Consider the following 13,657-nt stretch of genomic DNA (forward strand, 5'->3'; position numbering starts at 1 on the left):
GCCCAAAATGTAGGATATTTAAGAAAAATAGAGGACCTTAAATGTCCTACATTTTGGGCTGAGTTTTAGTGGACAATTATGGCAACCCTAACTGCACTTCAAGAGATTAAAACTATTTGAAAGAAAATTTGCAAAAGAAGAAAAGTTATAAAAATCACCTTTGCATTAAACTAATAACCTACAATGCTTCTTCCTCTCTCTAAACTTATGTTTGTCTGCCTCTACTGAACAGTTAGAGATCATGTTGCCTTCCAAATATTGTTTGGGTTGCAATTCCCATCAAGTAAGTCCTAGTCACCATCCCATTGTGAGCAATGGTGACAGCTGTGGTGCCAACAACATTTGTGTTCCCTTATCCGCTCTACTGTAAATAAAATGGTTCCTCTCCGCTCTTTAAATATGGAAGCTGTACAAACTGTGTTCAGCCATCAGTTACCAGATCTGAGAACTGTATTTCTCACAAATAAAGGACTTGCACTCAGAGATTTTTTAATTGTTCTGGTACAGACATGATCAAGATAAAATAATTGAAAGTTGTTTACTGAGTTTGTTGTTGTTTGGCAGTTTTGAACCATATGATTGTTACTGCTAAAATGTGGCCCAGATCTAACATTGTCTACAGATAGCAATTCTTCATGCAGTTACATCAAAACTGAGAATGGGAATATATCACATGAGGTTATTTTGAACATGTGAACTAGACCCCTGTAGGATCCAAAGATCTATTACAGTGTTGTTGTTTGCCTAACCTATAGCCAAGACCAGAAGGAAGGACGTACTGTACTAGAAGTCTTTGTCAATAGGTGAAAAACTAAAGCTTTGCTAAATATATTCATGCATAATTAACATCTTCATGAGTAGTTTGTGCAATCTAAATTCAGATGAGTTTCATTTGTGAATATTAATAAGGGTACATATATAGATGTACTTTTAAAAAAGGCCTCTGGAAGATAGTTCATGCCCTGCACATTCTTCTTGTATCAGCTGAATATTTTGCCCACCTCACCTTCATAAAATTTGAATGCTTTTATCACTGAGCTTGAGCCAGCCCTGGAAATAATGATTCATGGTCATGAAGATTGCCATACAGCAACCTAGAGTTCAAATATTTTGTAATTTGTAACCATTATTCACAGTATTTCCCTATTACTTTGAAATTAAATTTTTAAAAAATCACTCTAAGGCCCTCAGGTATTGCAAGGAAGTGTTTTCATAGTGGAAGAGCATTGTGTGTACAACAGGACTGGGATTGTAGGTACAACCCTGCTCTAATCGTCTGCCTCACTGATCCACCAGAGGGAGTAGTTTGCCTGCGGAAAGACAAACTTAAGAGATCTTCACATCATACATAAATCCTCCTTTTTAAAAATCATTTCAAGTACATTAACAGGTTTCAAATCAATATTTTTCTCTCTAAAGGGTAATGCTATTAAAACCATAACAAGGTGTAAGGTTGAAAGAAGTATGTGCTTCTGTTCAGAGTAGAAGTTATATGTGTACATACAAACACAAAGAGGTTGACATTCATTTTCCTTCTAGAACTACTCTTTTGTCATTCCACCTTTGTAGGAGAGCTGTTGGTACCATTTCTGAGGGTACATTGGCAGTTTGTATAAAGTTCTACTAATCTAACAAACAGCAGCTAAACCAGTTCTTTACTTCTGTGCAAAAATATGAACGTTTATTATTGAAAGGTTCCTGACACTGGGTTGTCTGGTAAGCAGGGTCCTCCGCGGGATTAAATGTCTTTTTGTGCACAGTGAGCAAACCTGAGCCGCACCACATGGGTTCCTTGTAAAATGCAAATCCTATCATATATTGATGCATGGCATAGTCTATACATTTATAAAAGCCTGCTACCCACACTACATCACATACTACAGCCATTGAGATATTGGACAGTAAATTCTGTCAACTAATCAGTATAGACAATAGTGAGGCAATCCAACAGTATCTGGAGAACTACAGCTGACCACTTGTGCACAATCAGATCCCATAGCAGTGAAGTGCAAACATGCTTATTACTAGTTCACCAGAGGGGCAGGGCAATTTTAGCCTATGCCCTAATGGTATCCCTCATGCATGCACTGTGGATCTCTTTACTTTCTCTTGCATACTCTCCCTCTTATGAGGAAAAGTGATGCGTTGGACACATTTTACCTTCAGGGAAACAGCCAGGACAATATTACTCCTTTTTGTGTGCCTTCAAGTAATTTCTGACTTAACGGCAATGCTAAGGCAACCTATCATGGGTTTTTCATGGCAAGATTTATTTAGAAGATGTTTCTTTTTGCTTTCTCTGGAGCTTTTACAAGGTCATCCAACAGGTTTCCATGGCTCAACAGAGATTCAAGCCCTGGTCTACAGAGTCCTAGTCCAATGCTCAAACCACTATGGACTCGTTCCCACTATGATTTAAAGCAGTGGTTCTCAAACTTCCTAATGCTGTGACCCACAGGTTGAGAACCTCTGCACTAGAGTATTATAGATTATGGCGTCCACCCTGGTCTTAGGAGACCCCTGTGAAAGGGTTGTTCGGCCCCCAAAGAGGTTGTGACCCACAGGTTGAGAACTGCTGATTTAAAGCAAATTGCTGATTGGTTTATATGACCGTCATTCCTATTTGAAACCAGTTCAGATCCCACTTTGATCAATTTTTTTCATGATAAAATTAGGCAAATGTAAAAAACAAAACAAAACGGTTTTTCCAGATGCTAGTTTCCTAGTGGTTCTTTTGAAAAGAATCGACTCTGGAGCGTGTTCAGCAAGTGGGAACAATGGCTCTGAATTGCCTCATTCTGGAGGGGAGGGACTAATGGCACAGGGATGTTTACCATCCCTTCTCAGTTTTTGGTAGATCCATCAGTGCTGCTTTTGTGCTTCTGGTGTGACCTATGGGCACGTTTTTTTAAAAATAAAATAAAATAGATAAAAGATTCAACTCATTGATTTTGCAACTACATGCAATCAGTGAGCAAGTAGTTGCAAAACCATTGAATCAAATCTTCTATCAATTTAGTACGTATGTATGTATATCCCAAGCTAGACTGCCCGGGCTGCCGCTTATGTCACTGAAGAAGCACAGATAATTGACATGCATTTTGAAACGGAGCAAACTAGTGGGGACGACAGTCGTGCCAAAAAAGAAGCTATTACAAGGAGATAATGAAAAGATCCTTCTTCATAGTGAGAACGATGGACCTTTTGGAATCGATTTACCAACACAGAATGAAGGCAAATCCCAAACCAGTTTAAATGTAAGAGGGAATGAGCCCTACATCACACTGGCTCTTACTTCTATGAATTGCAAATTTCAGAGGGAGCAAAGATAGAGAAAATGTCTGGAGCAAGATAGAGAAAACATCTGGAACAAAGAGGTGAAATCTAAGGATGGGAGTAGATAACGGATCAGCAGACCTCCCCTACATGTATGTTCTCAGCCATGGTTTTCCACAGATATGTGTGCAACAAGGTGCGTTTTTGCTTGCTTGTTTTTAAAAAGAACAACTCTCTTCTGTGTCATTCCTCCAAAGCTGTGACCAAGAAACGCAACCCAGAAGACGCCAACAAAAGTAAGAACACACTTTATTTGCAACAACTGGAATAGCAAGGGAAGTGGAATAGCAATGGAAATAATCATAGCTTTTCATTCCTAAATTGAAAAATTGGTTTCTCAACAATTGCAAATAGGAAGAATCATAGGCCAGCAAGAATGTTACACAATTTTCGCCTGGTATTCAAATATCCAGAAGTGTTGTGGAGGAATTATTCTGCAAAGAAAAACATGCTGGTTTATTATTATTATTATTATTATTATTATTTGCAATAAAAACTTTTCTGAGAAAAAAATTATGTGCAAAAAAACCTATGTGGGTTTTTCCCCCTCACAGAATTCCTCCACAACACTTTAATTTGTTTTTATTTTTATACTTTGAGATGCTAATACTTATATGCATATTAGACTAATAAATCTATGGAGACCCTCTTACATCCTGTCTTTCCTCTGACTTGTTTTAACAGGCAGCACTCCTCTTTATGGCATTGTCACTTCACTAAAAGAAATAGATCATTAGCTCATTCACTTGGAAATATTAAAAGGACAAACCAGTGTGCCAAAATTTGAGAAATGGTGTATATGAGTCCAATGTTTACTAGGAAGCATGTGCTGCCTATATGCTTTCACTATGCATCCATTGTTGAACTTCCATGTCATTCTGTGTGGAACTCTTATGCTCAGGCACTCTGTAAGAAGGCTGTCAAATATATTTAGATCAACCAGTTAAATCACAGAATCACAGAGTTGGAAGAGACCACAAGGGACATCCAGTCCTACTCCTTGCAATGCAGGAACTCTCAATCAAAGCTTTCCCAACAGATAGCTGTCCAGCCTCTGTTTAAAGACCCCCAAAGAAAGAGACTACACCACTCTCTGAGGGAGAGTGTTCCACTGTTGGACAGTGCTTACTGTCAGGAAGTTCCTCCTAATGTTGAGCTGCAATCTCTTTTCCTGTAGCTTTCATCCATTGCTCCAGGACCTGTTCTCTGGAGCAGCAGAAAACAAGCTTGCTCCAGCCTCAATATGACATCCCTTCAAATATTTAAATAGGGCTATCATATCACCTCTTAGCCTTCTCTTCTCCAGGTTAAACATACCCAGCAACCTAAGTTTCTCTTCATAAGGTATGGTTTCCAGACTCTTCACCATTTTGGTCGCCCTCCTTTGGACACGGTCCAGCTTGTCAACATCCTTTTTAAATTGTGGTACCCAGAACTGGACACAATATTGCAGGTGGGGCCTGACCAGAGCAGAACAGAGTGGCACTATGACTTCTCTCAGTCTAGACGTTATACATCTAGTGATGCAGCCTAGAATAGCATTGGCTTTTTTAGCTGCCACATCACACTGTTGACTCATGTTCAACTTGTGGTCAACTAGAACTCCTAGATCCCTTTCACACGTAGTCTTGTTAAGCCAGGTGTCCTCCATCCTATATCTACACATTTCATTTTTCTGCCCTAAGTGCAATGTGAACACAATAAGAAGGTCCAACTAAAAACATACTTTGTTTCATACGTTATCTTAGAGCTGGCATTCTTATCTTTCTAAAATGGCTTCTACCACCTGCTCTTTGAATATATTCTTCTTGTTGTGTGCCTTCAAGTCGTTTCTGACTTATAGCAAGCCTAAGGCAAATGTATCAAGGGTTTTCTGGGGCAGAGAGGGTGTGACTTGCCCAAGGTTACCCAGTGGGGAATGAGGAATTGAATCATGATTTCCAGACTTCTAATCCTGTGCTGAAATGACTATGCTACACTCACGCTCTTTAATAAGTTACATATGTTAAAATTATTAACTTAAAAAAATTATTTTATTAATCTCTAGAAGGACTTTTTTGTTTATCCTTGGACGGCTTAAGTCAACGGATGAAAAGACAGACTTATATTGTGTGAGACATCTTGAGCTTTTTAATGGAAGGGCCAGGTATGATCAAATAAATAAAATAAAATAAAGAAGTGGAATTGCCACTACGTCGCATGACTTCTAGCGGCATCCTTGTGGATTAGCTTCCAGGAGAGTAGAAAAAAACTATTGTCTCTGGCTGTCCCAAATGCAAAGCAGGACAAGGCACCGCAAAATGTAGGCCATTCAAGAAAAATGGAGGACATCAAAGAAAATCTAAGTACACTAATGTAAATATAAATCATGCTTCTTAGTCATGCTTAAAATGGAGGACAGAAGGTTCAAACCCTCAGGTTGAAATGTGGGAAAGCAGGACCTCTGGTCACCCTGGCTTCCACAGGACCTGAAGGGTGTGTTTTGGAGGCACTATTTGAGCGTTGGGACTAAGACTGTGGAGACCAGGGTTCGAATCCTGGCTCTGCCCTGTAAACTCACAGGGGTGACCTTGGGCTAGTCACACTCTCTCAGCCTCAGAGGATGGCCATGGCAAACCCCTTCTGAATAAACTCTCTACATTATTATTATTAATTATTATTATTATTATTATTATTATTATTATTATATCCAATTGCATCTGAGGAAGCGGACTGAAGTCTAGGAAAGCTGCTCATGCTGCCAACTTCATTCTTTCAGTCACTTTCAAAGGTGCTACAAGATCTCTCTATGTACTGATTCTACAGACTAATGTGGCTATGTATTTGAATATTTATATTTATATCAATATCAACAATAAATAAAAATGGCTTATAAACTGAGCTACTTCATTTCCATACACAAAGGATTTTGAATTTGAATTGACATTCTCACATACCAGTGACATACATATATCTCTATCTATCCCTTGATGCCTGCTTATTATTTTAACCAATTCTATTTTATATTATTACCTGTTGTTTTATATCTACTTTGTAGATTGTAGGGCATTGGCAGGTTTTATTTTTATTGATTTGATCATTTGTATGTTTTGTATCTATAAAAATAAACAACAATAATAAAATCATCATCATCTATCTATCTGGAGCTCAGAGGGGCCACAAGAGCTCTCTCTACAGACTGATCCCACAGACTAACACGGCTATATATCTTTGAATCCATAAGAAGCATGTATTTGTAGTAATGTGTTGTTGTTGTTGTTGTTTATAAAAGGTGTTAATGTTGCCAGCTTTTAGTTGTTCGTGCCCTCCATATTTTTTGTGGTAGAGAATTATATGGCGACCATATCCGGCTGAGGAGGAGGAGGAGGAGGAGGGGGCCGAGAGGACGCAGAGCCAAAGGCCGGGAAAGCAGAGCAAAAGGCGGCTGGGGAGCCAGGCCAGGAGGCGGGGGAGGCAATGCCTGAGGCGGGCCCAGGGGCGGGAGGCGGCCTCTCCCCAGGTATAATACTGTATAGCCCCAGTCCCTCCTCCTCCTCCAGCTGCTCCCCTGTGGCTGCCAGGGAGCCTCAGAGGACGATGGTCACCAGCCAGGCTCTGGGTTCCAATCCTGGGAGCCCTCAAGGCAAGAGGCGCCGCTCAGACTCAGCCGAAGATTTGACCCCAGAGGAACGGGGCAGAGGCGGCCTCCTCCAGCAGCTCAGGGCCCCGGTCAAGAGAAGCAAGACGACGACGACGACGACGAGGAAGAGGCTCCCCTCCGACCGGGCCTCCTCCTCCTCTCCGGGCCTCAGCCCCCTGGACAGGCAGGCCTTCCGCGACTACGGGCAGAGCTGGTACCGCTTCAGGAAGGCCCTGGAGGGCAAGTTCCAGCCCCGGGACCCGCTCGCCCAGCAGCCCCAAGTAATGAAGGGAAAGGGGAGGAGGAGCAGGGAGGTTGAGCCGGCACTGTGGCGCTGCGGCGGAAAGGGCCAAGGCGATACTCACCAAATACCATGCTTCCAACAGGAGTGGGGCGTCTCCAGATCGAGGGAGCTGAATGCATATATACCGACGTCTAGGAAGGTTCATGCTGCCAATTTCTTTCTTTCTTTCAGTGAGTCTCAAAGGGGCTACAAGATCTCTCTACCTATTGATTGTATAGACTAACACGGCTATGTCTTTGGATTCTGCCACCTTGCAGGGCAGCCTGCCTCCATAGCCACAGATTCAACCATTCAGGGTTGAATTATACTGTATATATATATATGTCTGTCTTTCTGTGTATACATATATATGTATATACGTGTGGTGTTGTAATATATATTATGGATAAATGTATATTATATATATATGATATGAGAATATTATATGTGTGTGTTTTTATATATATATATATGACTGTGTGTGTGTGTATTCACGGTAGAACTCAAAGATATAGCCATGTAAGTCTGTAGAATCAGGATGTAGAGAGCTCTTGTAGCACCTTTGAAACTAACTGAAAGGAAGAAGTTGGCAGCAGGATCTTTCCTAGACTTCAGTCTACTTCCTCAGAAATTAAACATGTCAGGCTCCCCCCAGAGTCACATACAAGCAAAGACTCTGCAGTATTGTTTTTAGATTTTTATCGTCTGTAATTTTAATGGATGGAATTGTTTAATCCTTTTTTAAGGGGGGGAATTGTATATATTGTATTTTTTAAAGGTTGTACACCGCTTTGATTGTGGAAACAAAAAGCGGGATATAAATTAAAGTTTTTTATATTATATTTTAGACCAAGAGGTCTTTAAGCAGAGGATGGATGGCTATCTGTTGGGAATGTTTTGATTGTGAGTTCCTGCATGGCAGAATGGGGTTGGACTGGATGGCCCTGGGGTCCCTTCCAACTCTATGATTCTAGGATCCGACTTTTGTTGTGATTGTGGGGTGCCTTCAAGCCCTTTCCCAATTATGGCGACCCTAAGGTGAACTTATTGTGGGGTTTTCTTTAGAGACATGCCATGGCCATCCTCTGAGGCTGAGAGAGTGTGGCTCGGCCAAGGTCACTCAGAGGGTTCCCATGGCTGAGCCAGGATTCGAAACCTGGTCCCCAAAGTTATATACCACACTCAAACCACTACACCACACTGGCTCTCATGCTGGTCTTTTATTTTTGATTAAGAGGCATAACATTGGCCTTTAATAGTATACATAATCTATACATTCTCAAAGAAATCCAGGAAGAAAGGAACTCATAAGAAGGGGAGCTTTGTATAAAGTCTGCTTTCAAAAAAGTAGTAGCTGCGAGGTGATCATGAGGGAGATGTAGAAATGATGAGCAGAGACTGAGTGGGGAAAACTGATTGTCAGGTGAGGTGGGATGAGACTGAAAGGGATTGCAGACTAAGAAGCAGGGGGTGCTAGCTGTAACTGTTATGGTTCACATCTAGACATTATAACTAAGAAGATATGGCCCAAATTTCAGATCCAACAATATCATTTTCTTTGCAAGCTACTGTAATTTACTGCATGCCCTGTCATTTTTCCCAGTACTGTACATACAATTGTATAACTGTCTGGTTGCAGCTGTCTGCTGTGTTGTTTTTGCCCTCTGTGATTTTATTTTACTCCCAGCACATTGCTTTCCCATTAACATTTAAATCAAGAAGTGATTGAAAATCAAATACTTCTAAAGCTGCATGCATGGTGTTTCTAGTTTGCTAGATGTTTCAACCACTTCCTGCAGATTAATGATACTGAAGTTAGCAGAACAATAGTGAACAACAGGGAATGGATGGCTTCATAATCTCAGGATCTGAAGGTACTTTACTAATTTTGCCACAAAGACAAAAGTGGAGAAGATACCATTTTTTTTGGTATCTGTAAATACAAGTTTATTGGCATTTTCTTCACTTTTCGTACAAGGCTCTCCTTACAAGAATGGAAGAGAAAAATATTATGGCACTTCTAATAATTAAGTGTGTGTGTGTGTGTCTGGTTGCATAATATAGGCATCGGGTACTTGCTGTGTAAAAACAGACTTCAGCATCAGTTTCACCCAGTGGGTATATATGGGCTTTTTCTATAAACCATCATATAAAATGGTCCATGGGGTGGTAATAATAAAATGAAAACTTTCCAGATACTAACATTGTCATTAAATACTGCCACTGTTTAATGATAGCATCAAAGTATTGGTTACACTTAAAATTGTTAATCAGTAGCAATACCTGTGTTCAGGAAGGTGAAGTTAGTAGCACTGCTGTTTTGCAATTGAGATTATTAACTCCTTTGTTGTTCTTGTACAGTGGCCACAATTCTCTTAGCTAACAGAGTCCAGAGGTACCAAGGTATTTAAATCACCAACACTAGCCTTTCCACCTTCCCTTGTAAGTAAACCAAATACCCTGGAGTAGGAGAGGTGCTTCAGAAAGAGAACATATATGATTAAGAAGGTGATATGCAGACAGATGAAACATATTACTAGTCCTTTTTTTAAAATACCTTCTGTCATCCCTCAGATTTGATGTACTGTTTCCATGAGGGAGGTACTGGGGCAGTGCCAGCAGATCTCCATCATTCAGTTCCTGATATACTCTCATTAGGAAGACCAATGTGTGCTTCGTTCTTCTTCCATATTTAAAAAGTTTATCTATCCGGGTTCAAAATATATTCAGTCCCTTATTTCTAACTCCTGTTTGCACATGCAAGACTTAAGGTCACCTACACATCAGTAGTACCACAAACATGTAAAAACCTTATTTCTTAGAGGGGAAAGTATAAATAAAATCCATCACATGACCAGATATTTCTTAGGATAGCTTAGTTCTTTTGGATCCCTGCCACTAGGAAATTGCAAAAGTCATTGCATGCACTGGAAGAAAATTAATATATTATTTCAGATGCATCTGTACACCATGCTTACTTATTTCTAAGGCAATGTTAATCATGAAATAATCAAGAGTCTAGTAAAGTAAATGTCTCAAGTGTTTGAAGTAATTCCATGCTAATATTTTGGTTCTCATTATTTATACCCCGTAACACACATGTGGCTGCTTCTAGGTTTCACTGTTGACTAACATCCTTTCTCAATCTTTTCTTGTCTTCCCAGATAACTGCAGAGGCTCGGTGCAAACTGATCAGCTGGCTCATTCCAGTGCACAAACACTTTGGCTTCTCTTTTGAATCTTTATGTCTGGCTGTAAACACTTTAGACCGCTTCCTCACTACCACCCCAGTGGCTGCAGACTGCTTCCAACTCTTAGGGGTCACCTCACTCTTCATCTCTTGCAAACAGGTAGCAGAATTTAGTAAATCCTCCCTATTGGTAGGTTTATGATTTGTATTAGAGGCTGGAAAAAAGTGAAAGGCAAACTTTATTAAAGCTCGGCTGTAAGAGAAGGGAAAATTATGAACCATGGTGATTAAAAGGCTCCTGAATATAAATGAATCTACTTTATTTTGGGCTAAATTGAATGGCTGCTAGTCTCTACAGTCAAAGATTCATTGAATTCATTGAACTTAATAAGTCAGTTTATCAAATTCTCAATGATTTAAGACTTTGTTTTGTATACCTGATACTGAGACTCTGTTCACAATGTCTGCAACCTTACATTGAGTTGTCTCTGACATTGCTGTGCAGCTGCTCCCTTCCTCAGAAAAGCCTCTCTTCGAGCCAGGGACTGTCTTGAAGAAAGTTGGATGGGGTGTGAAGGGTTGCTGGGAATGTGATGGAATCACACCAAATCAGGCTTGGATGCTACCATTAATTTGAAAAGTTCAGAGAAATTTTGTGTCCTCAGTGTCTTATCCTTGTTCAGGAAGATTCTCCTGGTTCTTGTGTGGCTTTTCATAGATTATGGGCTGCTGAATTGAGGAAGAAAGAATGGAGAATTTTCCTTCCATTAACTTTCTTAAGTCAGCATATTTTAGGATCTGTGCACTCTGTTCTGTACTCCAGCGATCCTTCCTTGATGCACTCTGCACTTCTGCTCTAATCATGGGCAGCAACTTTCAGAAAAATGAAATGGCCCCTATAGGCAAAGTGAAGCCTTAATGGATATGAACAGAATAGAACTGTGCATATGCTTAGTACTGCATCCAATACAGGCATACAACAATTAAGAAGAAACTTCTTTTTACAAAGTCTTTTAATGCATGCCCAGCCCTCCTTTTTCTCCTTATCCACTGACTAGCAGGGCATTTTTTTAGTAGTATCAGCATTGGGAAGATGGTGAAAGAGAAGCACAGGTTCCCAGATTAAGATGGGAAATAATGGGATTTTGCTCTAGCTGAACCTACTATAGCTAGTGTATATGGCGCTTTACAGACCGCCCAAAAGGGTGGTCTGCCGGCGCTAGTGTTTGCTGCACAAAGGAACCGCAGCAGACAAACTGCACGGCTCCTCTGCGCAGCAAAAAGAAGCTGCAAAAAGCGGCTTCTTTTTGCGGCGCCATTATGATGCCGCAAAGCGCCATTGGCGCACTTGCGGCATCATAATGGCGCTGAGACATGCGGATGCTAAGCGTCCGCTATGTCAAAATGGCGGCACCCATGTAGAATGGGCGCCACCATTTTGTACATGCTCAGCACGTACTAGGGTTGGGGTGTCCAGAAAGGACGCCCCTTCCCAACCCTAGTACGTGCCGAGCACTTACTTTTGGGTGGTGTGGAACCCGCCCATGCCAGCAAGGGGCAAGGTAAAGAGTAGTTGCCTCCAGAATCCTTTATTGGAGCAGCAAAGCAAAGAGAAATGGGGAAAGCAGATAAGTGTACCTCACCATGCTACCATGGTTAAAAAAATCTATAGATCTGTAAGGTTGGCCAACAAAATGGAAATCATACGAAAAGTGGAGGCTAGTGAAAGAAAGAAAAAAAAATATCATGAGTGCATTTTGGAAAGTTTTTTTCAAGCAGTCTCTGAAGTTTCCAAATATGTTTCTTTGCTTATTGTTCAGGGCTAACCTAATCAGAAAGTTTTGTTTCTCATGTGCATATTGTTAGATTTGAATAAAAAAGTTGGTTGAAACACGTTGAACTACTCTTCTCTTTTGTGATGTAGGAATCTATCCCTGTTCTTCCCATGTTTTTTCTGCCTCTGGTACCAAATTTTCTATCAAAGAAATCATCATCATCATCATCATCTATTTCCCACTTTTCCTCAAGATAGGGTACAACATGTTAAAAAAACAAATAAAGGCACACGTCTACTTTGTTAACTGATGTATACCTATACTTAGGTTTGGTTAAATTGCATCTGATAAATTATTTATAGACTAAAGGCAAGGGCAATAAGAAATGTTTCACCTTTGACTTTAATGTAACAGCTGTTAGTAGCATGGGTACATTTTAGAGGTAGCTTTAGGGATTATTTTCACTTTACAGGCTTGTGCCTTAGTGTTTGTTCATGTGTGTCTTTCAGGTGGAAGTGCACCCACCCAAAGTAAAACAGCTCCTGGCCCTTTGCTGTGACACTTTCTCTCGCCAGCAGCTCTGCAACCTAGAGTGCATCATTCTAAACAAGCTTCATTTTAACCTGGCAGCCCCCACTGTTAGTTTTTTCCTGGAATACTTCACCCATATGCGGATGGAAGTATGTGAGGCGGACGCCTGGGAGGCCAACAGTGCCAAAGCTCTGGCAAAAGGTGTGGCTGAACTTAGTCTGGCTGACTACGCTTTTAACAAATACATGCCTTCCTTGTTGGCAATTTGCTGCTTGGGGCTGGCAGATCAGATGTTGCAGCACCAGAAACCATTGGACTTGAAGTTAAGTGACTATCCAGAGGGAGTTATACAAGATTGTCTGGACAAGCTACACTTACTGGTGTCTTTGAATGAGGATTCTTTGCCTCTGGTACTACCCCCTGAGATTTCAGACCAATGTTTGAATTTAGAAAAATGAGTTAGCCAACCAACCAACCAAAAATACTTGAAACACTGTGTGTGAACATGCATTTGGAAAGAGTTTTTCCTTTTTGCCAGTGCATGTATGGGAGTATCACTGATAGTTGTAATACCTCTAAAGTAACAGTATTCATGTTGTACTTTTACTCAGTCTTTTCAACAAGTTCTACATGGTATTTATATGTAATAGCTCTGGAAGCTATAATATTGATTTAAGATATAATCAATTAAGCAGTAGCTTCTCTAATCTATTAAACATCATTTCAGATTCTATTTTGCACAGTAGACTTGTATATTGCACTGATATTATTTGAAATAACTGGACTTGTAAACAGTGTATATATTATGCCTACATTTATTTATTGAGATGATAGTTTATTGCTAAGCCATAGGAACTACTATGTTATTGTAAGTGCATTTATCTAATAAAGTGTCTATCAATAATTATTTATAAAGGCATGCT

General features: G+C 40.3%; 1 protein-coding gene across 1 annotated transcript; it reads left to right on the forward strand.

The window, feature by feature from the left end:
* Positions 1-6,827: 6,827 nt before the first annotated feature.
* CCNO (cyclin O) lies at positions 6,828-13,604 on the forward strand. The gene is made up of 3 exons (XM_042448143.1): positions 6,828-7,236; positions 10,403-10,588; positions 12,713-13,604. The coding sequence occupies exons 1-3, from the start codon at positions 6,913-6,915 to the stop codon at positions 13,190-13,192; spliced, it is 990 nt and encodes a 329-aa protein (XP_042304077.1). The 5' UTR covers positions 6,828-6,912; the 3' UTR covers positions 13,193-13,604.
* The last annotated feature ends 53 nt before the right edge of the window (positions 13,605-13,657 follow it).

The sequence above is a fragment of the Sceloporus undulatus genome, chromosome 2 (assembly GCF_019175285.1).
Source record: "Sceloporus undulatus isolate JIND9_A2432 ecotype Alabama chromosome 2, SceUnd_v1.1, whole genome shotgun sequence".
NCBI lineage: Eukaryota > Metazoa > Chordata > Lepidosauria > Squamata > Phrynosomatidae > Sceloporus > Sceloporus undulatus.

Coding starts and splice junctions, on each gene's coding strand:
- CCNO (XM_042448143.1), top strand. CDS start 6,913: ATGGTCACCAGCCAGGCTCTGGGTTCCAATCCTGGGAGCCCTCAAGGC. Junction 7,237..10,402: donor CGCTCGCCCAGCAGCCCCAA/GTAATGAAGGGA, acceptor TTGTCTTCCCAG/ATAACTGCAGAGGCTCGGTG. Junction 10,589..12,712: donor TCTTCATCTCTTGCAAACAG/GTAGCAGAATTT, acceptor TGTGTCTTTCAG/GTGGAAGTGCACCCACCCAA.